Here is a 24,385-nt window from a genome sequence, read left to right as displayed (position 1 = left end):
TAATTTAACATGGTATCTGAAAAGATTATATATCAGTAATCAGTAACGTCTATTACATATCTTACACGGAACTTTCTGAGATTACGTCTAGTTTGATAACTATTCCTATTGCAGATATTTCGATAGGATAATGAAAAAGATTATTATTGACACCTACTGATTCCTTTGAAAGTTACATTTAACATTACTAACCTTAGCTTCTTCTTGTTCTTCTTCTTGTTCTTCTTCTTCTTCTTCTTCTTGGGAATCATTTCACCCAAATCTCGTACTTCTTCTTCACTCTAAGCATGCGGACAACAACGAACTGGCAAAAATTCTCGGAGGATAAATGGTTCTCAATATGATCGTCTCAAACGTTGTGTACCGCAAAAAATCTACCTCTTCCAGATCTAGAGCGTCGATTATGGGTACAATTCTCTTTGGTATGTGGTAGGTATTAATCTTTTCGTCGACAACTCTTCCCCGTAAACAAACAAGGGAGTACTCCAGCAACTGCAAATTTCCCATTACGCCAACTAATAACCTATTTGGATCTCTAGAACAAAAAAAAAATTCGTTATAGTTTAGGGATAAAAAGGAAAGAGAGTGTGACTTTTCACAAACATAATAAATCTCCGACGTCTTTTCAGATAAAGGTATTGTACATAACATGACGTGTAATAGGGGAGCTATGATCTTAGATTGACACATAGTATAATAGTATACGATAGTGGAGCTGTAGGTCTATAGGGGTTTTTTCGTATTAAAAAAAGTCTAACAGTTGATGGGGTATTCTTCTAATTTTAACATATTTTGTGTATACACGACCTAATTTCTCTTTTTGATTTTCTAGTTACAGAAAATTTGATATCTGAGGAAAAGAACGCTAAACAAAGATTCAGTAATATTAAAAAATCATTTTATATAATATGATAGTTTTGTGTGCCGACATGGGTGCATTGAAACTATGGTTTCGTAGCATGTATATAATCTTGAGTTGATTATTGGAATATGTTTTAGCTGTAAATATGGAGATTTCGATTTCAACTTTCTAACCAGAGATCAAGGTGTGTATCAAATGCAAATAAATTGTCGGATTATTATATAAACTAGGGGCATAGCCTCCGCGCAAGCGCGGGGCCGGATACATTGTTTGATAAGTTGTGTAGTGTTGTATATGGGTTGTTGTCGTTTTTTCCGTGTTGTTTATTATGGTGATGAATAGAACATCGGATATCACACAGTTTGATTAAGGTGATATAAGAATGACCGGCAAATTCATATTTGTTGATATTTTATTATCTTATCTTCGTAATGATTTGATGGACATTAACATTATTAGCGCTTCCATGTTCAAAAGATGAAATTTAAGGGATTGGTTAGTGTTTACTTAGGTAGTTGTTAGTATATAAATCAAATAGCGTAGAAAAAAATGTATAATATTCGGATTTAAAAATTTAACAATTTATACGAACAATAAATTATTTTTTTTATTTTATCCAAAATTAACTTCAAAAATATAGAATTGTAGTATACAATTTTTTTATTAAATTAATAACTCTAAAAATTTATAAAATTATATAATTACAAAATTATTTATTTTTATAGTTTTTACTGGACTTTGTTGAAAATGATTTGTGATAGACAAAAAAAAGTCAGGCTGAAATGAAGCCATGGATTACAATATGATGTGGACAATGAGTGAAGACGTTATTAGTCACATATTCTAAACAGAAAGTTACATATTTTTAAGTATATATACTGAAATAACTTTTCATGATCAAGAATCAAAGTAGAAAGCCCATGAATTCGCCATGTCTAAGATAAAAAATGATTTGTTTCAAAGCTAAAAATATGGTAATGAATTAATGAGTTGGTGCAAGGGTCATGATGTTCATACCTTCTCATCTTAAAGTAAGAGGATGATACCCATGATGTTACGTGAATCTCAGAAACGGAGATGATGACCACTAATCTCCTTTGAAATTTGGCAAGGGTGAATATCGTCAAATCGCATCGGTCAGAAATAGCATCACCGCATCGGTAATCATTTTAGAACAAAGAGATAATAACATCAACGTGGAGATGGACAGAATGAGACAACCAGATGTTGGTATCTCTTTTGGGGGCTCGTTTTTTATAGTGGTTCATCTGATTTTGGTTATGATCGCTTGAGATTTTTACGTAATCAGTATATAAGAAATCAAGAGAGATGGGAGACGATGAGTTGAGTGAAAAAAGGCATATTGAGAAGACAACAAACAACTATAAAGACTAAGTGGTAAACCAAAATAGAAAAGGGTATTGTTTCAAACGTTAAAAAAAAGACAGGTCATGCATAAGTTTGCAGAAACTCTAAAAACTGACGACAACTAACAATTTACACCTGACAACAACAGACCGGCAAACACTCAGCATGAAACACTTCAGTCTTGATGAGGAAAACTGAAGGAGACAGCACAAGTTTCCAAGGATGGATCCTACTTGCCCCCAAGATATGGGAACTGAGCAGTATCTCCAATGGCAGGTGCAGCTTCACTACGGTAACCATCAAATCCACCACCAGAAGCACCTTCCCCGTCACGACCACCACGTCCCCTTCCACGACCACCACGACCTCCTCCTCGGTAGTAGTTCTCACCCTCACCTGGTTTCAAAAACTCGTTGATGTTCACAGCCTGTAAACCACATAACACATCCATAAGCAAACTTATTGACTTTTACAAACTCTTTCATTCAGACAACAATGTAAACCTTATTAGCCTTCTCTTCTTTGTCATTTTTGCGTTTGTCCTTATCAGAACCCTGGGAGATAGATCAAATGCAAAGTTCAGAACCGGTTAAGAGTGTTTCTAGTCGACAAGACAGGGAGGTAATATGTCTTACCAACTTGATGAAGATTTCATCGAGACTTCTTCTTGTTTGAGATTTTTTGCATTGATTTAAACACTTTAGTATCAACTTTTCTTTCAGAGGTGTTCTGAGACTGAAGGGCTTTTCTCTTCTCCTCAAGTATTTTTCTCGTACTCATCCAGAGTCATTTCCTACCAAACCACAAGCTAATAAGCATTGAAGGATAATAAAGAAAAAAGCCGAAACAAGAGTAAGTTCAGTTCCATGTCCTAATCTAGCAACCTAACATCTCTCTTAACTCATCTGCTTACCTTATCTTCAGACTCTTTCTGCTCCTCCACTTCAGCAATGTTCTCCTTGTTAGCATCAGCAGCAACCTCATCACCAGCAGGCTTCTCAGTCTCAACACCAGCAACTTCTTCAGTCTCCCTAAAATAGACACCAGAGCTTCTTTATTAATTCAATTTCACAATCACTACTATGAGATAAAACATCAGAAAATGCTTACACAACAACAACTTCTTCTCCTGGTGTTCCCCAATTTCCACAACCAGCTTCTTCGCTTTTGATAGTACATTATTAAATAATTATTGGACAGCTGCAGTCTGTAGACCTACATCTACATAGAAGTCTACGAATGTACTATAAAAAAAGCAAACCAAATCTATCTCTCCTCACTTTTTTAGCGTACGTGTCTTTGCTTTAGGGGCATTTTGGACAAGTCATACAGAAGTTGCTACATAGATCACGGGTTTCTTTTGCTTTCGGGTAGTTCCCTAATTTTGCGTACACTAAAGTATATCTGGCCAATAATCTCAATCAAAAATGGTTCCAAGAAGCATCTAATGTGATTAGAGACTGGAATATGGGTGATTAGATGTGCGACTCAGAAAATGAAAGATATATATGTAATGATTGTTAATTGCAACTTCAAGAAATTCAATATATTTGTGGCATTAATTATTTACCACTCAGAAGATTCGCATCTATGAGAAGAAAACCAAACCAATGATTAGCCAATTTGACATTGTTTTCTATATTTAGATCTGAAATATCAACTTGGTTATTTGTATCCTGAATTTTTGCTTCATGTTCATTGTTATTTTATCCAATGAAAAAAGAAATGTGACAAGTTGCGCTCAGTCTTATTTGAAAAGTTCTCTGTCCACTTGTTATTATCTGTTAAAAGTACACATCTCTAATAAGTTCAATTTAATAATAAGAAAAGAGTATTATGATAATAATACGTTTGATTTTCAACATACATTTATTATTTTCATATAAGTAAGAACAGGGCATTTTTTTTTTGTTGGATAGCTCGATGTGAGTTAACTAACCCATGGGACAAGCTGATAAGTCAAACAACTTGCATCAGAGAAAAAATGAAGAAAGGTTTACACTGAGAGTCACTTTTCTACTTTATTATTATATTTTAAGATCCACTTTCTACCTATAAACTAATTAAATAAACTAACTAAATATTATATCTGTTTTTATTTTCTGTCATTAACCCATAACCCTTCATTTCACACGACCTTTTATTTTATCTTTTTTTTTTTACATCGTCTGTTTTTTTCTTGTCTCTGCTGTTGACCAAAAACCACATAAAACTCTGTCTTGAAGAAATCCTCTTTCTCTCTCTTTCGATTTGGCTTTAGTTTCCTCATTACATGATTCACGATCTTGTCTCCGCCACTGTTATTTTTCATTGTCAGAGTCATGACAAAACTTTGATGAAGATGATGTCTTTGCGGAAAGGCAGGCTGATTGACCCAGTCGAGGCCTCGAGGACTAATTTCAGTGTTGTATGGTTATGGTACTTGAAGTAATCTCAACTTCGATCCTCCATCTTTATTAGGATTTTTCAGGAAACTTGAATAAAAAGAGGAATTTAGGGAAGAGAGGCTGAGGTAAGCCTTGATGAAATCGAGTTCATAACCTTAACTAGCTTCTTCGACAACCATATTTGTTTTGATTTTTATATTCAACATGGTTTTGGAAACAAAGATTCCTAGTTCACGTTTCTTTTTGCTTATTTGTGTATGGAAAGATGATGATTGTGTTTCATCATCTTTGTTTTAAAGATTTTTTTTAAATATGCAGCTGGTACACGTGTCACTTTCAACAAGAAAAGTTTTGATTTTTATGCTACACGGGTCCATCTTACTTGGGGATTATTAGGTGACAACAAAGAGTTGAACTTAATGATTGTGGCTTGATGTTACTGGTTAGCCATTGGTTTTGATTTGTTGCTCATTGTTGTGAGTTAATTTGCAGGTTAATTTACTTGCAGTTTCAGAAATTAGATTACATCATTTTAAGTGGTACCCCCAAAAATATTTGCTTGAGACTCCAAAAGACGAGCAAGTTGAAATTGTAAGTCTTCTCTCTCTTAGATCTTGAACCTTTTAAGCTTTTTAAGAAGTTTATAACATTGACTATGTCATTTCAGAGAAACGTGGGATATATGATTGTGTCATTGTAGCAACACGTTTTGACTTTGTTCATTGTTTCAGTTTGTATCGATATCCTTTATGAGTGAGAAACTTGAGGTGTGTTTTTTTATCATATAATCAAAGTTATTCCATCTATGACATAAAGCTAGAATGTTCGTGTTATATTTGTTTGTTGACACGTCCCAAGCACTAACAATAGCATAAAGTTAAATTCATTTATCCCTTTACACTTGTTCAACCAGTTCATAGACACTCTTTTTCTTTTGCTTTATCTTCACATGAAGTATTCACGAGGATGGACAATATGTAAGGAAAAAAAGGTTGTACGCCCTTTTGTACATGTAGATATGTAAATCGATGTACAACCAGTTCATACATACTTTTTTTTGCATGTGGATATATAAACTGTTATACACATAAATATCATTAAAATGTTGTACATGTGGAAAATTTAAATGAGCTTGTACTTTTATATTCGGCTATGATATTCTCATCATCTGCAACAACCAAATTAAAATGTATCACATATCATTTATATAAGATTTAAGTAATCTATGACATGATTCAAAAAGTGTATGGTTGTTTGGCTTTAAGAAGTAAAAAATATTCTTCTTTGAAGTCTCATTGTAGCAATAAGTGTACACTTTACCATGGCATAACATTACTCATCTGAATAACTTACAAGTTTCAAGTTGTGTACTTCGACTTAGAAGCGAGATAGTAGAAATATGTTTATACCTTACCATAATATCACACCACTTAATTAGACAAATTTTCCAGTTTCAAAATGTGTACAACTAAGTGATGTCCATGTGTACACATAAAATTTACAATCATGTACAATGATTCACATGTATAATAGTGTCCATGTGTACACCGATACATAGAAACCCACATGTGACACACCAAATTTTTTCACAATCTGGTCAATCATTTTAGTTATACCTTTTAGAAACAACAAAGGGATATATGGTGGATCTTGCGTAAACAACTTCCTTTTTTCAGATAATTCATTAATCTTTACTACACGATTCTCCAAATCTTCAAGAAAGGTGTGGCTTCTTTAATGATTCCGGCGTAGTTGTCTTAACTCTTCAAACTCCTGATGAGATTGCCGTTACAAACAGCATAATTATGCTCACCGCCATATTTCTTATCGCTTCATTCACCCAACTCTATCTCATTTCTCACTTGGATCTAGGTCCAAAATGGATTCTTGTCGAGGAAAAAGCTTTATGGCAGAGAATGAGCAGTTGTGAATTGAGCTTGGTTCTGGCTGTGAATCGAAAGAAGGAGGAGATGCGGCAGAGATGATTGCATAGTGGCGGCGCAGTTCATGAGACACCGTGACAGAGGAGGTACAGTGGCTTGGAATAGTGAGCACGACTTGCAGAGCACAACAAATCAAAATGACAGATCTACCACAACAAATCTATAAAAGAACTGAGATTTGAGAAAGATAAATGTTTCTTGGAGAGTTATGGTGACCGGTGGAGGCGGCAAGGAGAAAGAGTAACAGTGGATGGAGTTTGATCAAGGTGATGAGAAAAATGCCATTGAGTGAAGCTTTGAGAAGTGGGGGAACGAGGAGGAGGTGGTAGTTGGCTTACAGCGAGTGGTGAGTAGAGGATATGAAAAATAAAAAGATAAAGAAGATGAAAAAATGGGTCCTACTGATTTATATTCTAATTATGATATAGTTAAAAAAAAGAAAGGAATAAGTTAAATAAAGTGTCATGATTGCACAAAGTGTCTTATCAGTACTCTTATGTAATAAAAACTCAGGATGTGACCATATATATGAAACACTCAAAGAAGAACCCATTAAATATAACTCATTGAAAAGCTTCTTTTTTTTTTAGCAAAATCATTGAAAAGCTATGAATCGTTATTTGAAAGATTTCCCATATATTATAAAGAGTTTTTAACACTCCAGGTCACTTTTGAGTTTTTTTTTATTACAGTGTAGGTCACATGTTGGTACACAGACATTTTTTCCAACTAGAATTCAATATTTTATCTAATAAATTACTAAAGACAACCCTAAACTCTAAACCCTAAACCCTAAACCCTAAATCCCACCATTTAACTCTAAACCATAAGCTTGTGACTTTTGATAAAACATTAAGTGCTATTTTTGTGACTTTTGACCTTGAATGCTAGTTTGAGAACATAAACTTGATTTAGTGCTATTTTTGTCTTTTTCTCATTCTTTTTATCTTTCCTTCTTTTCACAACAACCACTTGCAACACAATTTTTTGTTTTTGAAAATTATGCTCCTATACGGTGTGTTTCTTGGTCCTCTTCCATGAGCGCTGGTAATATCAAGCAAGCTCGATTGCCAAGTTTTGGTGGTTCGTATCTCCTCCGCCGTAAAATCAACATGAACAGCTTCCTCCTCCACGTCGTGGTCTACAACTCTTCTCCCTTTGGCTGTGACAGCAGCTTGTGGTGGTAGGTGATGCTCGAATTCCGCTACGGTTGCCACCGATTCTGTCGCACAATGAAGATTCAGTCTCACAATGAAGCTCGAGCAACAATGGCCAAATCTCATGTTTTTGCATGTTTGATCCTTTATTTTTAGGTTATTATCAAGTAGGGCCTAAACAACCAAATGTCCACATACATCTTTTCTAATTGCCTTGAAACTTCTAATTGTGCAATCTAGCCCCTATAATATACTTCTCATACATTTTCTTATTTTTTCATACCTTTTTTTGGCCACAGATTAAATGGCTCCGATTCTAATTAACTACTGTTAAGAATATTAATTTCTATTAATATTGAACTGAATAAAGTAAAATGAGAAAGTTTTGAATTGTAGTGACAAACTGCGTAAAATACATGTTTAATTTTGTTATGAACTTCAGAATTGTGATACATTTGTATATCTATATGTACATTACGCTATGTACATTACGCTATGTACATAAAATTGATATTATCCACATGTATAATAATTCATATGTACACAATTTAAGGTGTACATCTGATATATATTTGCAAGTTTTAAAATTTAGACGGTAAAAAATTATTAATTTGTACACACATATTTTATTGTCCACATGTACAATGATTCATAGAAAATTATAGGTACACCACCGATCCATTTGTACACTGTGCAAATTGTGATAATTTGTGCAATACATATGATGTTTTGTCTATATTTATATGTACATACATATGTATGTGTTTCGTGTATATTTATATATACATGATTAGGTGTACACAAAATATTCATTGTCCACGTGTACAACGATGCAAATGTACACCATTTAGTTTGTACACTTAATAAATTTGGTAAATACATTTTAGGTTTTATTTAGATAAATTTAAAGTATTTTTAAATTAATTTATATCATTTTAGGTTTTATTTAGGTGTGTATAGTGCATTTTAATGGTTTTTTAGACAAATCTATTAGCTCCATCTTAATTCATATGTACTATATACCATTTATACCAATTTATTATTATCCACATGTATAATAATTCATATGTACACCAATTAACTTGTACACTAATACATAGAGACCATGTAAGTTTTCTAATACATGTGCAAAAATCAACATGTACACAAATATTTCATTGTCCATGTATACAATGGTTTCACAAAAAAATACATATACACCGGTTCGTTTGTACATTGCACAAATATGATATCTGATTTAAGTGCATTTATATATGTACACCAGTTCATTTGAGTATCTTGTTTGAGTTCATTTAGATCAATTTCAATTTCATTTAACTGTATATATAGCATTAAAAAACTATTCATGTGATGGTTAAAAATATATACAAGCATGACGAGTCAGAAAGCAATATATATTTGGGTTTACATATACATATATTTTTTATGGTTAAAAATTGTAGAGCATACATACATAAAAATCTATTCATGTGTATATTAGATACCGTAGTATCCACATGTACATCAATGTGTACATAAAAATTTGAAAGTTTGGGAATGTACAATTGAACGTTTGGGAATGTACATAAAAAATTGAAAGTTTGGGAATGTACAATTGAACGTTTGGGAATGAAATTGGAGATTAATCTGCATTTAATATTTCAGTGCCATACTAAAAAAAATCAAAAGCCGACGGACCATTTCTGCAAATACAATAAATGCTAGATTGAAACATTAAAAGTATTGGGGTAAATTTGTGAAATAATTTGATCAAATTGGAAGTTTGAGGTATATTATGAAAGAAGATGGAAACTAGAGGATGAAAGTTGAAAAAATATGAAACTCCTCCACTGATGTTGCCCAATATATCCTCTCGCCGGATCTCACTGACGACGACGTCGAGGTTTGAAACTGACGACGTCGAGGTTTGAAACTGACGACGGCGAAGGCTGAAAGCACGACCCGGAGATGGAGAGGTTGTGGGCTTGAGACATGGAGAAGCTGATGTTGACAAAACGAAGAGCTCGCGGTATGAGGTCGGCGACGACGGAACTCTCTGACTACTCCGTCACGTCGGTGATGGCTTATCACGAAGGCATGTTCGCCGATCGAGCTTGAGCACCACGGAAGAAAAGACGTGTAGAGAAGGAAGAACACATCGTTGGATGAAGCTCGCCGTGACTGAAGATTCCAGAGGAGTGCTTGTCATTTTGGAGCAGTCCCGGCATTTTTGGTATGTGACGGTCGATGGTGACCATACATCTTATTTATTTTGGTGACCAAAGAAGCATAGATTTACGGGGAAAAAATTTCAATTTAGTTTTTTTAATGATAAAGAAGAAGAGAAGAATGAGAACCACCATGGATCTGATAAAAATGAGAAGAAGAGAGAGTCGACAAAGAAAAAGAGAAACAAAAAGAGAGGAGAAATGGGACCCATCAATTATAATATGGTTCTTTTTTAGTTGACAAATCTAACTAAATATGAGATAAGAGTTAAAGAAAGTGTGTGAGTAGTAGAAACTAACCTAGAGTGTTATTAATAAGTGTAAAAGTGACCTTATATGTAATTGTTTCTATTATAAATAGAGGCAGTCATCATCCCCACCTTTCTTCATCTCAAGTGAAACCCTAAGAAACAAAACTTACATAGAAAAAGTTCATTGGTCCTAAAGCCGAAAACAAAGATGGGTTTGGGCCGTTTTGCTATCACAAATGCAACAAAACTGATATTGAAGCTCGTTGGCAAACATGAACCGAACATCCTCGGACCATGTCCCTAAAGGACATGTGGTTCCAATATCGTTTCTGAATCATCCTTCCTTCAGAGAGTTCCTTAGTCGAGCAGAGGAAGAGTTTGGATTCAATCATCCAGTGGGAGGCTTGACTATTCCTTGTAGAGAAGAAGTGTTTCTTGATCTCTTCGCTTCTCGGTTATACTAATGTTATTAAAAAGTTGGATGCTTTTAGGAGAATTGTATTTATAGAGATCTTGAAAATTTGTTCTTAGAGATTGAGGATGTACATTTTCAATATTCCCATGTATTTTTTGTGTTAATCATGGAGAATCAGAATAATTGATATAACTCTACGAGTTTAACTAATAGCATCTTTTGCTATATAAACATTATTCTTTTATATATATATAATTATTTTTACCAAAAAAACATTATATATTTATAATGAAGGTAATTTTGACTATTAAATGTTAAGTAACAAGCTTTGTGAGTTATCCAAATCAATGAGATTCTTTGTCTTCGTTAATCCTGAACCAATAGGATAAATGAGAAGAGAAGAGCGATGATGATCCGAATGGTAACATACAAAACAATTGCATTGCGGTTTTAATACTAACCAAAACGTATAGATACATACGTATATATAGAGATTTTGTTACTATTAACGGCTAAATGGTGCGGTGCGATGAATATTTGAAATAACGAACCGTTCACTTACTATTGTGGACCATATGAAGACGTAGGATAAGAGGCTATCAAATTGTCAATTTGATTTACGCAATAAATTTATGCCACGACAAGTCAGTAATAGAGGTAGTTGATTCCGAAAACTAATAAAAAATCCAATCCAAATTCCAATGGATACCTTAACGTACGCTTGCGAGTTTGGTTTCTTCTATTAATTCGGGTCGGTTAATTCTGAATTCAGCTAAACCAAAAAAAATTTGGTACGGTCCCATTTTTGATTAGTTCGTTTCAAAAAAATTTGCCAAATTTTTGATTTTACGGTTAGTTCAGCTAAATTTTTGGTTTAAAATGAATAAAGTTCGGTTATTTTCTTTTTCAGTTTAGATTTTGTTTAGTTCGGTTCATAATTTCGGTTAAGATTGGTTATGTTTGGTAAAAGAAAATTTTAATTAAACCGTTTTAATTAAACCGAACTAATTGACTAAAACTGAAACCGTAAAATTTTTAGTTCTCTAACTGAACCGAACTTTCAAACCGAAACCGAACTTTTCCGACAATAACTTCAGGCCTACCTGAATGCATATAGCTATTTTTATTAGGGGTAGATACTTTACCCGATACCCGAAGCCGTACCCGAACCTGGCCTGAAAAACCCGAACTGAAATCCGAACCGAAGTAGCAAAATACCCGAACGGGTATTAAGTTAGGAGAGATTAGATATCCGAATCCGAACGGATAATATCCGAACCCGAATGGATATCCGAAAATAACCGAACATATATATACTTACCCTGATATTTCTAGTTTACATCTCTTATCTTTTTTAAAATATTTATATTGTTGTTACACATACTTTAAGATCATAAGTATATATATATTTATGGAGAAAATAATTTGATATTCATTTAAAATGCATGTCAAACTTTTTGTTTCATGTATTAATAAAAGTTACATTCAAATTTAAATACAATACCCAAATTAATATCTATTTGTTTTTGAAATATTATCTCCAAACCTATTAATCATCTAATCTATAAAAAATATAAAAAATCAGTTAAGTGAAATCTATATTTTTAAATACAAGAAACTTAAAAAACGAAAAAAATAATTTTTTTTCTTTTAAAATATAAATATCCGAACCCGATTTAAAATAACCGAACCCGAACTAAAAATACTCGAATCCGACCTGAAGTACAGAAATCCCCGAACGGGTTTTCTATCCCTATACCGAAATACCCAAAAATCCGAAATACCCGATCCGAACCCGAACGGGTATCCGAACGCCCACCCCTAATTTTTATATTCTTTTGATGGGTCTGGGTTCCGGTTTAAATCCGGATAGGTCTCGGGTCGGATCCGGTTTTCCACCTCTTCTTTATGCAAGTTTCCACTTTCCGGTGGGAAATCAAGAAATTTGTATCTTGACGGATCGCCATGGCTGCCAACGGCGACGACTTCTCAAACGCTTCCATGGAAAATCTTATGGGCCACGTAGAGAAACGGCCGATCTTCACCATCGTCTTCATCGTCGGTACTGTTCTCTTCTCCTCCGTTGATGTTTCTTCTTCGATTGTGAATTTTCTTTTGTTCTTATTCTTCTAATGATTTTTTTTTGTGTATTCGCAGCTATGCAAAAGGAAGCTCAGCCTCTTATCGAGAGGCTCCGCCTCGTCAAAGAAGTTAACTCACCGTGAGTTCTTTTTTTTCTTCTCCAAATGTGATTTCTTTCTTCCTTTGAAAAAAAAATGAAAACTTTATTTTTATTTTAGGTTTCCAAAAGAGGTGGCTTGGATTCTGTTTAAAGGAATGTATAAAGACTTGAACATTAATATAGTGTGCCCAGGAAAAGATTCAGCTCTTGGTATGTATGCGGTTTGTTGATTTTGGAGTTGCTGATGTGATCTCTAATGGTCATTGTTATTTGGGTTTGATTATGTTTAGGGGTTGATAGTGTATGTACGGTTCCTGCATCTCTCGTGACGTATGCATCTATACAAGCGCTTCAGCCGGACCTAATCATTAATGCAGGAACCGCTGGTGGGTTTAAGGTACATACATTATTACATAATGCTTTCTCTGTCTTAAGTTTTGTCTCTTATGTGTCAGAAAGAATAAACATTATCGTTGATGTTTTTTGTTGTGGTTCTTTTTCAGGGCAAAGGAGCAAGAATTTGCGATGTTTATATCGTCTCTAGTTCTGCTTTCCATGACAGAAGGATACCTGTTCCTGTGAGTGCTCTCTTGTATCAGTTACAAAATAAAGCTGTTGTTCTTGCTTTCTCTATGTAAAATGTTTTGCTTTTCACTGAAAAATTTCTATTCAGGTCCTTGATCTATATGGTGTTGGTATGCGCAAAGCCTTCCCTACACCCAACCTTATTAAGGAGCTGAACTTAAAGGTGTATACTTCATCTGTTGCTCTGTGTTCACCATTGTGATCCCTCATTCAAGTTTTTTTTTACTGTTTCTTGATCTGTTCTGTACATATATGCAAGTGCCGTAAGTGGTAGATTTACACTTTGATCTTGATGTTCACAGGTGGGACGATTATCCACTGGTGATTCTATGGATATGTCTCCACATGACAAAGAATCCATCACAGCAAATGATGCTACAGTTAAAGACATGGAGGTAAACAATCCATGAACCTTTTGCTCCAATCTATGTGTTTTAATCAGTTGCAACTGCTTATATTGGCTATCTCCACAAAATTCAGGGAGCAGCAGTGGCCTATGTGGCTGATATTTTTAAGGTTCCTACGATTTTAATAAAAGGAGTAACTGATATTGTGGACGGAAATAGACCAACCTCAGAGGAGTTTTTGGAGAATTTAGCTGCAGTCACTGCCCAACTTGATGAGTCCATTACCAAAGTGATTGACTTCATCAGTGGCAAGTGTCTTTCAGACCTCTGAAGAGAGAGAGGTTCACGTTTTTAATAAAGATTCAAGCAAAAGGGAGAGGTTTAGGCAAATTAGGCAATAGGTTGGAGCAGTGAGTTCATTTTAACTCCATTTTTCCTCATGAGTTCTCTTTTTGGCTCTCTTTCATATGATGATGGATCAATCTTATATGTAGAAACTCAACAAATTTTGATACCCAACAAGATAATAAGATTTGCTTTCATATATTTGATTGCATTGTTGATGTTCTTTTTTTATTTATGCTTGAAATAGCAATAAACTTTCTCTGGCCATTCTTTTCAAGTTTAAAATTACTTACTCTTGTGTTGGTTAGTAACTAGTATCCCTTTTAGTTAAGGCCTAAGATTTTTTAGAAAGAGCCAATGCAATAAACATGAAGCCTCTGAATCTCACACCTAATCTCCACCAAATATTAAACTAGACAAACACCACACAAGGTGCAGACCATATACCTCAAAAGCTGCAGTGTATATATATGCCTTCACTTTGACCCTTTTAAATAGACCAAGAAAGGAAAGAAAAAAGAGAGATAGAAATGGGAAGCATCGATGCAACAGAGTTGGGTTCAGAGAAGAAACCAAATCCGGGGAAAGCGACTATTCTTGCAATTGGAAAAGCCTTTCCTCAGCAGCTAGTAATGCAAGAGTATTTGGTGGATGGCTACTTCAAAACCACCAACTGTGATGACCCTGAACTCAAACAGAAGCTTACTCGTCTCTGTAATGTCTTCACTTTAACCCTTTTTGAGTTTACTTTGTATAAGCTTTTCTGAGAACCTGAGGTTGTTTTGACACTTTCGATTACTATACAGGCAAGACAACGACGGTGAAGACAAGGTATGTTGTAATGTCAGAGGAGATACTAAACAAGTATCCAGAGCTCGCCACTGAAGGAGGATCCACCGTGAAGCAACGTCTTGACATATGCAACGACGCTGTAACCGAAATGGCAGTGGAGGCTTCTAGAGCCTGCATCGAGAACTGGGGCCGTTCTATTTCCGACATAACTCACCTTGTCTATGTCTCTTCAAGCGAAGCTCGTCTCCCTGGTGGCGATTTGTACTTAGCCAAAGGGCTTGGTCTCAGCCCCGAGACACACCGTGTCCTGCTCTACTTCGTTGGCTGTTCTGGTGGCGTTGCGGGTCTCCGTGTAGCCAAAGACATAGCTGAGAACAATCCGGGGAGTAGAGTCTTGCTTGCCACGTCTGAGACGACCATCATTGGGTTCAAACCTCCGAGTGCTGATAGACCGTATGATCTTGTTGGTGTTGCCTTGTTTGGTGATGGAGCCGGAGCTATGATCATCGGATCCGATCCAGATCCGGTTCGCGAGAAGCCTCTCTTTGAGCTTCACACTGCAATTCAGAACTTCCTGCCTGGTAAAGCTACAAGATACTTTGTAACCTATAACTTAGACTAAACATGGATTGCATTTTCATGGTGCAGACACGGAGAAGACGATAGATGGGAAGCTAACGGAACAAGGGATAAACTTCACGCTGTCGAGAGAGCTTCCACAGATAATAGAAGACAACGTGGATAGTTTCTGCAAGAAGCTAATAGGAAAAGCTGGACTGGCTCATAAAGACTATAACCAAATGTTCTGGGCGGTTCATCCAGGTGGACCGGCCATCTTGAACCGAATGGAAAAGCGGCTTAACCTCTCACCGGAGAAGCTGAGTCCAAGCAGGAGAGCTCTCATGGACTACGGCAACGCAAGTAGCAACTCGATCGTTTATGTGTTGGAGTATATGTTGGAGGAGAGCAGGAAAGCGAGGAACATGAATGAAGGTGGAAACGAGTGGGGTCTGATTCTGGCTTTTGGACCTGGTGTTACATTTGAAGGCATCGTTGCTCGAAACATTGATGTCTGAGCAAAAAAGTAACGGGGCTTTGGTATTACCTTGAAGCTCAAGAACTGTGGTTTGGTGATAACTTGAAGCTCAAGAAAGAATCCTCTTCTGTTATACAGTCATTTCACCAGAGAGAGAAATCATATAATAATAAGATAATGAAAGCTAAACCAGATGAAATCTTTTTTATGATGCTTAAATCTCTCATAGTTTAAAAATACTAAGCAAAACAGGTAAATGTGGAATTTGAAAAACGAAGAAAGAGTAGTTTAATCAGCATTAGCTCATCTTTTTCCTACGTTACCATGACCAAGATGATCAAACTTTTCAACAAGTCCAGGAGTTGGATCTTCTCATAACGGGTTTCATTTGTTTATCTTCCTCAAGAGAAACCATACCGACATGTGACGGATCTTCCAGCATCATCTTGGCCACTAAGTATCCAGCAATTGACCAGGTCTGGCATTTACGCGCTTGTTTCCCCACGTATCTCCCTACCGTTCCATCATAGTATTCAGGCCAGTTGTCTTTATGAAGCCTAGCTTCCGCTACTTCAATCGCTCGTCTTGCTATTTGAGGTCGACCCGTTTTGATACAAGCAGCCGTCAGTACCCATAGCAACACTTTACCAGCAAAGATCATGTCAGCTTTTGTAATCACAAGCAATGCGAAGGAGAGTTAGTAAATTTTACCTGGCCAGGACCCTCCATTGTGGTAGCTCCATCGAGTGTTTTTGGGGTCACAGCCAGTTACTATCTTCCATTCATGGCTTTCTATTGCAGGGTAGCAAACTTTGAGTGGCATTTCTCCAACCAGCTCTTCCCAGCGAGCTTCTATGAGATCCATAATTGCAGTTGACTGTTCAGGAGTAGCCAAGGAAGACAATATGGCTATACAGTTTCCCAGGGCAAACCAACGAAAATCCATTCTTGCGGGGCTAACATTGCCGATGAAGAACCCTCCTTGAGGCGGCATGAAGTCGAAGACCCATTCTGGAAGAGAGTCAGGGATCACGTTGAACTTGTTGACAGCAGTGTGAGAGTATTCCTCTGTCTTGTATCGGTAAATGTCATTAAGCTGTTTCAAGTCTAGCCAAAAGTAGCTCCTCATGTGGTAGCTCAATGCATGAAGCCGCTTCACTATCTGTTCCACCATTTCTTTACTTTCTCCTTCATGTTTGAGTAGGAGCAAGGCACACCTCAATGACATGAAGAAAAGAGCTTGAATCTCTATCGGGTAACCATAAACTCCCTAAAAATACATAAAACAGATAGCTTCAAACAGTCTTCTTCCAGAAAGAATCACTACAAAAAAAACTACTAAGATAGACTTTTCTCACCATCCTACGATCAATCATACAGCAACCATCAGCGCATAAGAGAGTGGGAAAAGTATCAAAACCCTCAGAGAGACACAGGCTTAGTATCAACCGTATCCCCTTCTGGCATTCAGGCATGTCAGCAAGAGAAGAGTCTCCAGTAGACTTGGTGTAGGCCCTGAGCAGAATAATCCACCAGAATCCAGAATCAACCGGCGCCACTCTTCCAATTGCGCTCTCGCCAAAATCAGCTACCAACGTCTCATAGTTTCTGACAGGATCATGAAAAACTTTGAAGCTAGCAGGCATGACTCCTTCACCAAGCTGGAACCTATCAATCTTTTTCTCCCATGACTGAAGACGAAGAGTCTTCAAAAGGAAGTTTTTCACAATATCCGGCTCTCCGTTCATTAGGAATGCTAAAGCACTTGGTACAAAGTCTCTCACAAACACCTAAGAGGATAAAAAATGTGTTTTTTTTTTTTTTAAGTCAGAAACTTTGAGGAAGTAATAAGATTCTTCACCTGATCGTAATTGAGCTTCTCCTCGGAGTTATCCACTGCAGCAATAGTCCCAACAGGCTGTCCACGGAAGTACACCATAGACCTTCTCAAAGCATCCCAGGCCTCTCCCACCATAGGATGAGACTCGAATCCAGCCAGCGAACGAGGGGTATTGAATCCGACGCTAGGTGAAACCACACAATCGGCGCGATCTTGGACACGAGAAGCAGCGTTATCCCCGTTTCTAAGCTGTGGTGGTGAGGTGGATAGTTCAGTAAGAGACCTTTCTTCAAGTGATCTCAGTCTTTCCATATTCAACGGTCTTGGCTTCTCTAGCAACTTGGAGAAATCGATATCGATATCCGATGTATCACTATTCAGATTAAAAGTCGACATTGCGCAGGATTTGATTCAAATCCTAGCCAACAGTCCAATGATCACTCCCTGCTGCATTTTCAAAAATCGAATCAGATCCATTTTTTGCTCGCAACAACAATGGCATGATCAAACGTAATCAATCAAAGAAGCTTCACGAACAACAGCAACGTCGAACAGATATAACATCGAGCCGTCGGGATTCTCATCTAATTTCAAAGAAGAAGTGATTTCGACTCGATTATACATATAACAAATCGAAAACGAAACTATCATCGAGCTAAAGCACGTAAGCGATTCTGCACGGAGATCCATTTTTTACTAATCGTAAATGTAGCTCCTAACCACAGAGAAAGACGTAGAGAGATAACGAACCTTACTTATAATCGAGCGTCGAAGAAACGAAGAAGAAGAAGAAACGAACGAGCTTCGCACTCTGCTCTGCTCTGCGTCTCTCTGATCACGAAACAGAAGAGAAGCGAAAGTATATATATATATCACTTAGTGGAACAAGTAATTAAACGGCGGAAGGGTAGACGTACGAGGGTTTGGGTCCACGTGTACGGGCAAGATGTGATATTAGCTATCGGGAAGGTGAAAAAGTTTCAAGTCTTCATGAAGCCATGCATATCATATGAGGTTGTTGAGTTGACAAAAAAATCATATGGGGTTGTTGAGTTTTGAATTTATCTTCACTATAAGTTAGGGTTGTTAGATATAGCAAAACCAAACTGTACCAAACCGAACCAAATCGAAATAGATAATATGGTTTGGATTTGGTATATACCATACAAACCGAATGAATATGATTTCTAAAAAACCGTAGGATTTGGATATTATCGTGAAGAATTTCCACTAATTGTTATCATCAAAAACCGAATAAAATCGAATAAAACCGATCAAAAAATAGAAACATGTAAATATGTATATATTTTATAACAACATATGAAAATCAAAAGTTAATTTTTTTGCTAATAACTATTACCATATTTTTTACAGTAATAAAATAGTCATGATTTGTAAAACACTTGAACTATAATTAAATAACAATTCATCGCAAACATGTTTCTTATTTTTTTAGTCTTCTTTTGATCTTTTTGCTTTAATTTAGCATTGACTAAATTGAAATAAATATTATAAATTTGATGATAACAATTAGTGAAAATTCTTCACAATTTTTTTTATCTATAAACGAATAGAGTTTCGTGTTTAGTAGAAGAAACATGACTTTGATGAACGCTAAATACGAAAGAATATAACAACTTATTTTTTGTGCTTCGTACTTCTGTTTTATTTTTTGTTTTTTATTTTTATTATCAAAATTTTGAGCTTTGATTTTAATTATAGATTTGATTATTTTATTAGATGATAGAACCATTTTTATTTTTGTTCTTTTATTTAAACTTGTAATATTTTTTAATAAATGAATGTGTTGACAACAAGACTCTAAAATTCATATAATATGATCCCAAAATAAAGAATTATGTTTTTTGGTATAAAACCGAATAAACCAAAAACCGACAGTATATAAACCGAACCGAACCAAAGTAAATATGTATTTAGAATGATAGTTATATTTTACTAACCGAAATATCGAAAAACCGAAAAAAACTTAAACGAAACCGAACCGATATCCGGATTGAACACCCCTACAGTATAAGTTCTCATATGATATGTTCACAATTAAACATGTTAAGAAAAAAACTCTCTATGAGATATTTTTAGAACTTTATTTATAGACACATAATTTTTAATAATTTTGTTTTTCGAAAGAAAATAAATTATAACTATTTAATCAAAATATGTTAAAAAAAACATTTGGTGGACATATTTAGCAGTCTGAGCAGTGAATAAGATGGTTGGACGTCAGATCTGGTGCCATGCACAGGCTGACTATTTGCTGGTTTCAAAATATTTTTACTTTTTAACTTAATCAAATTTTAATTGGAACCATACAATATTTAATCATTCTTGTTGGTAATGAAACAAAAGAAAGGTCTAAATTAGTGTTAGTTTACAAAGTTGGAGAATGTCTTTTGCTGCCAATGCTTGATTTGGTTTTTTTTTTTTTTTTTGTCACGGGCGGTCTCCGAAATTCCAGAGGACTCGAACCCAGGTGCTTTGGGATCCAGTTCACTCTAGTGTTACCACTAGGCTATTCTGTCCCGGCAATGCTTGATTAGAGAGAATGTCTTTTGCTGCCAATGCTTGGGAGAATGTCTTTTGCTGCCAATGCTTGATTTGGTTTATTTATTTTCTGGATTTTTGGGAGAATAATATATATATGTTGTCTGAGAAGTTCCTTTTTTCGGTAAAGCCCACTGAATAAAAAAGCCCAAATCAACATGATAAAAAGGCCCAAAACAACAAAAACAAGAGTGTTTCTTCTTCTTCTTCTTTGTTAACCACCTCTGTTCCGCCGCTTTTGAAACACCTTCTCCTCCCTCGTAGTTTAAACTGTTTCAATGGCTAACACGAAGGAGAAACCTGTTGATGATGTGAACCCAGAAGTGAAAGAAGCTGAGAAGGCAGAGGAAGTTGAAGAACAGAGAGACGTCATAGAGAAAGAAGAGGAAGAAGAAGAAGAGAAAGATAAGAGCTTCGAGGAGCTACGTCTTGATCCTCGTCTCATTCGTGCCTTAACTAAAAAGGGAATAGAGAAACCCACTCCTATTCAGCAAACAGCTATTCCTTTCATTCTGGTAAACAACCAAAGTCTCCACCTTAAGGCTTGCTAAGAGTCTTGTAGCTGATACTGTCGTCTCTGTGTTCTTTCTAGGAAGGGAAAGATGTGGTTGCTAAGGCTAAGACGGGCTCAGGTAAGACCTTGGCTTACCTTCTTCCATTGCTCCAGAAGCTGTTCTCAGATTGTGGAAGCAAGAAGAAGAAGCCTGCTCCTTCTGCTTTCATTCTAGTTCCTTCTCGAGAACTATGCCAGCAGGTATGTGTTTCCGACAATTGTTTCATATGTTTCATACTTACATAGATTTTAATAATCTTTGGTTTGGAAAATACAGGTGTACGCAGAGGTTTCTTCGCTTATAGAGTTGTGTCGTGTTCAGATTAAAGCAGTGCAGTTGACTAGTAGCATGCCTCTATCTGATATGGTTTGTGTTACACTTTTCACCATTGATATATATATATAACCTTCCTATTATATGTAATAACCTTTTTCTAAATGTTTGCTTTGAAATTTTTCGATTATAGCGTAACGCATTGGCTGGACTGCCTGAGATTCTTGTGACGACACCTGCTTGTATTCCAAAATGTTTTGCTGACGGAGTTTTAGATCCTGCAGCCATCAGTGACTCGCTTGAAATTTGGTTCTTGATGAGGTATGATTAGTAACGGTAGCTCTAGATAGTCAAGCTGTTAGGTTTGTTTGATTATATGTTCTTGGAAATTAAATATGAGGATAAGCATTCGATTTGTTCTTTAGAGATTGTGTCATTGAGGAGATGTTGATATGTTTCTGCTATATCATCAGGCAGATCTTTTGTTGTCGTATGGATATGAAGACAATCTAAGGTCGGTCGCTTCAATAGTTCCAAGACGTTGCCAGTGTCTTCTTATGTCTGCTACGACAAGGTAATTAATAAATAATTCTCGTTAACCCTCACATTTTCTTCTGGGAGGTGATGAAATTATGTTTGCAAAATATCAGTTCTGATGTTGAGAAACTGAAGAAATTGTTTCTGCACAACCCGGTCGTTTTGACCTTGCAAGAAGGTGCTGACAAGGAAGAGCCCGTCCCAAGTAATGTTCAGCAGTTTTGGGTATGATTCAGTGACTAAATCATATTTTTGCTGGTTATGTTTGGTTTATGAGTGATGATGATTCGTGTGTTACCTTGTCTTAGATATCTTGCAGTGCTCAGGATAAACTGCTTCACATTCTTGCTCTCCTGAAGCTAGAGGTGGTTCAGAAGAAAATTCTTATATTCATCAATACCATTGACATGGGTTTCAAGTTGAAACTATTCTTAGAAAAGGTAAGCTTCATCTGTGGTACCATCATGTAGTAATATTAGTAAAGTAATTCTTTTTTATTTTGTTTCTGCCAGTTTGGTATCAAAACTGCAATCTTAAACGGAGAATTGCCTCAGAACTCTCGGCTTCACATCCTTGAGGTACATCACCAAGTCACACACCTGACTTTAGTTTATTCCGAAGTGGCTGCATTTTCATTTTAATCACTGTATGTTTTGTACAGCAATTCAATGCAGGTCTTTTTGATTATTTGATTGCAACGGATGATAATAGCCAACAGACAAAAGCAAAGGAAGAGGCTAAAGACGAAGATAACAAGGAGAAAACCAAAAACAAAAAGCGGTTCAAACCCAAGCTGGACGCTGAGTTTGGTGTAGTTAGAGGAATTGATTTCAAAAAAGTTCACACGGTGTGTATTTCATTTTTTCTCTTTGCCTTAGATTCTTAGCCTTATCTTAGACTCTTTTTTTTTTTATGTACAGGTTATAAACTACGATATGCCTCAAAGTGTGACAGGATATATTCATCGCATAGGGCGTGCAGGGAGAGCATATAGCAGCGGTTCTTCTGTTTCTCTTGTGAGTTTTTTTTATCGTTGTTCTATTGGCATGGTTTCTTCATATTTGCAAGTCTAATGATCTGCTTTGTCTGCCACAGGTTTCTCCTGATGAGATGGAAGGGTTTGAAGAAATAAAATCCTTCTTGGCAGGGGAAGAGGACAAGGATAGTGATGTCATCACACCCTTCCCTTTGTTGACCGAGAATGCTGTTGAGTGTTTAAGATATAGAGCTGAGGTGAGTAATGGAAACTCTGAATATGTGTTGTGAGTAGTATTTAAAGCTGGTTTTGTTTTGTAGGATGTTGCAAAGAGTGTTACAAAGATTGCTGTTCGAGAGTCTCGAGCTCAGGATTTAAGAAATGAGATCATTAACTCTGAAAAGTAAGCAAGAAGAGAAATCTTGTTAAGATGTGTTAATTTGGTGGATGTTTTAATTAATCTTTTTCTGGTTCTGTTTCAGGTTAAAGTCTCATTTTGAAGCTAATCCAAGAGACTTAGATCTGTTGAAACATGACAAGCTTCTCAGTAAGACTGCGCCTGTGCCGCATTTGAAGGATATTCCTGAGTATCTAGTGGACCCAAAGACTCAAGAAGCAAGCAAGATGGTGAAGCTAGCTAGAGCAGCAATGGGCAACTGTAGGAGATCCGGTGGTGGTCGCAACAACGCAAACAAGAAACGATCAAGAAAAGGCGGTGACCCTCTCAAAACCTTCAGCGCCAATGTAAAATATAACTAACATATCTCTCTCTCTTTTTTTTCTTTGCTTTTGTATATTTAGTACTAACTTTTTATGTTGTTTGCTTTCTTCTATCAACCAGGGATCTAAGAGAGGACGTAGTGGCGGCGTTGGCCAGAAGAAAGATGGTAAAGGATCTAGTGATGGCCTGACCAAGAAACAAAGGACAGCTTAACATTATTTCGTTTTGCTTATGTCTAATCAAATTTTGACTCGTTGTGATTACACAAGTGAAAGGAGACGAGAGCATACCAATCTTTAGGTCTACTAGAGACGGTCCCGGGCGTAGCCCGGGTTATTTTCAAAAATGTAATTTAATTTAAACTCTTATTTCATATATACTGTGCATATTATAATTTTATATAAAGAATTGTCAAAGTTTAAAATAGAACTCAAAATTAGCTTTTTCTTAATATTAGAATGTACATTATGCAAAAAATATAAGAAGTTAATGAAACTTGTTTATGATTGTTATTCTTTTATTTCTATTTTGGTATCCTTTGAATTTTTAAGCTACTAATTTTTTTGGTAATATACACAATGTTTTTTAATGATTGTTTGAGGTTCATTAGACTTTGGTCTCTTTCGCCTTAATACCTTCCTTTGAATATTCTCAATGTTCTCTCCATTATCACCAATCTTTCTCTTTACTACATGTTCTTTCTCCATTTTGTTTGCCTCTTGCTCTACACCTAACTTCTTTCTTTAGCCTTCTTAGCCTTCTCAGTTGCTTCTGCGAGTGTCTCCATTTTCCCAACCCTATCTTTGTTTATTTATTCCAACCTCTCTTTGCTTATTTTCTCTGTTTCTTTGGCTACCTCGATCTCAGAATTTCTGCAACCCTTGTGTTGGCTTTTTCTTCAGCCTCATGAGTACACTTGCTAAGCTCATATTACTCTGTTAGTGACAATGTTAGGCTTGACGGACAATCAACATTGTTTTACTTGAAAGCATGTTTGCTCTCGAAAACCTTGATGGATGGCAGCTAATGCAAACCTCTAAAAAGC

At 36.0% G+C, this 24,385-nt stretch overlaps 3 protein-coding genes, 2 long non-coding RNA genes and 1 pseudogene across 7 annotated transcripts; 4 read left to right on the top strand and 2 right to left on the bottom strand.

Annotated features, from left to right (window-relative positions):
• Positions 1-2,249: 2,249 nt before the first annotated feature.
• On the bottom strand, positions 2,250-3,500 carry LOC125583440. The gene is made up of 2 exons (XR_007320435.1): positions 3,341-3,500; positions 2,250-3,261 (listed from the first exon to the last, which is right to left on the bottom strand). It is a non-coding gene; the product is annotated as an uncharacterized LOC125583440 (long non-coding RNA).
• An 845-nt stretch (positions 3,501-4,345) lies between these two features.
• On the top strand, positions 4,346-5,423 carry LOC111207482. Its single transcript, XR_002659730.2, has 2 exons — positions 4,346-5,013; positions 5,110-5,423. It is a non-coding gene; the product is annotated as an uncharacterized LOC111207482 (long non-coding RNA).
• A 7,068-nt stretch (positions 5,424-12,491) lies between these two features.
• On the top strand, positions 12,492-14,250 carry LOC106421765 (5'-methylthioadenosine/S-adenosylhomocysteine nucleosidase). The gene is made up of 8 exons (XM_013862592.3): positions 12,492-12,652; positions 12,748-12,811; positions 12,891-12,982; positions 13,063-13,169; positions 13,276-13,350; positions 13,446-13,520; positions 13,660-13,752; positions 13,838-14,250. The coding sequence occupies exons 1-8, from the start codon at positions 12,556-12,558 to the stop codon at positions 14,033-14,035; spliced, it is 801 nt and encodes a 266-aa protein (XP_013718046.1). The 5' UTR covers positions 12,492-12,555; the 3' UTR covers positions 14,036-14,250.
• Positions 14,251-14,544: 294 nt separating this feature from the next.
• LOC111213226 (type III polyketide synthase B-like) lies at positions 14,545-16,090 on the top strand. The gene is made up of 3 exons (XM_022714920.2): positions 14,545-14,763; positions 14,856-15,422; positions 15,490-16,090. The coding sequence occupies exons 1-3, from the start codon at positions 14,580-14,582 to the stop codon at positions 15,915-15,917; spliced, it is 1,179 nt and encodes a 392-aa protein (XP_022570641.1). The 5' UTR covers positions 14,545-14,579; the 3' UTR covers positions 15,918-16,090.
• Positions 15,980-18,597, bottom strand: LOC106421700 (probable alkaline/neutral invertase B). Of its 3 annotated transcripts, none has more exons than XM_048750369.1 (5): positions 18,468-18,597; positions 17,739-18,164; positions 17,236-17,667; positions 16,589-17,147; positions 15,980-16,519 (listed from the first exon to the last, which is right to left on the bottom strand). In XM_048750369.1, the coding sequence occupies exons 2-5, from the start codon at positions 18,111-18,113 to the stop codon at positions 16,224-16,226; spliced, it is 1,662 nt and encodes a 553-aa protein (XP_048606326.1). In that variant the 5' UTR covers positions 18,114-18,164; positions 18,468-18,597; the 3' UTR covers positions 15,980-16,223. The 3 variants fall into 3 exon arrangements, with proteins under 3 accessions (XP_048606326.1, XP_048606327.1, XP_048606329.1); XM_048750370.1 differs by having other exon boundaries at positions 18,473-18,562; XM_048750372.1 differs by having other exon boundaries at positions 17,739-18,161; positions 18,468-18,552.
• Positions 18,598-19,737: 1,140 nt separating this feature from the next.
• Positions 19,738-23,852, top strand: LOC106421768 (annotated as a pseudogene).
• The last annotated feature ends 533 nt before the right edge of the window (positions 23,853-24,385 follow it).

This window comes from Brassica napus, chromosome C3 (assembly GCF_020379485.1).
Source record: "Brassica napus cultivar Da-Ae chromosome C3, Da-Ae, whole genome shotgun sequence".
In the NCBI taxonomy this organism is placed as follows: Eukaryota; Viridiplantae; Streptophyta; class Magnoliopsida; order Brassicales; family Brassicaceae; genus Brassica; species Brassica napus.
This window is presented reverse-complemented; position numbering and strand designations above follow the sequence as displayed.

Bases quoted from the DNA above. Each gene is read 5' to 3' on its own strand.
- LOC106421765 (XM_013862592.3), top strand. From the start codon at position 12,556: ATGGCTGCCAACGGCGACGACTTCTCAAACGCTTCCATGGAAAATCTT. The intron at 13,521-13,659 runs GTGTATACTTCA...TGATGTTCACAG, and splicing joins TTAAGGAGCTGAACTTAAAG to GTGGGACGATTATCCACTGG. The intron at 13,753-13,837 runs GTAAACAATCCA...CACAAAATTCAG, and splicing joins CTACAGTTAAAGACATGGAG to GGAGCAGCAGTGGCCTATGT.
- LOC111213226 (XM_022714920.2), top strand. From the start codon at position 14,580: ATGGGAAGCATCGATGCAACAGAGTTGGGTTCAGAGAAGAAACCAAAT. The intron at 14,764-14,855 runs GTAATGTCTTCA...ATTACTATACAG, and splicing joins ACAGAAGCTTACTCGTCTCT to GCAAGACAACGACGGTGAAG. The intron at 15,423-15,489 runs GTAAAGCTACAA...TTCATGGTGCAG, and splicing joins AATTCAGAACTTCCTGCCTG to ACACGGAGAAGACGATAGAT.
- LOC106421700 (XM_048750369.1), bottom strand. From the start codon at position 18,113: ATGTCGACTTTTAATCTGAATAGTGATACATCGGATATCGATATCGAT. The intron at 17,668-17,738 runs GTGAAGAATCTT...TTATCCTCTTAG, and splicing joins AGAAGCTCAATTACGATCAG to GTGTTTGTGAGAGACTTTGT. The intron at 17,148-17,235 runs GTGAGAAAAGTC...ATGTATTTTTAG, and splicing joins GTATGATTGATCGTAGGATG to GGAGTTTATGGTTACCCGAT.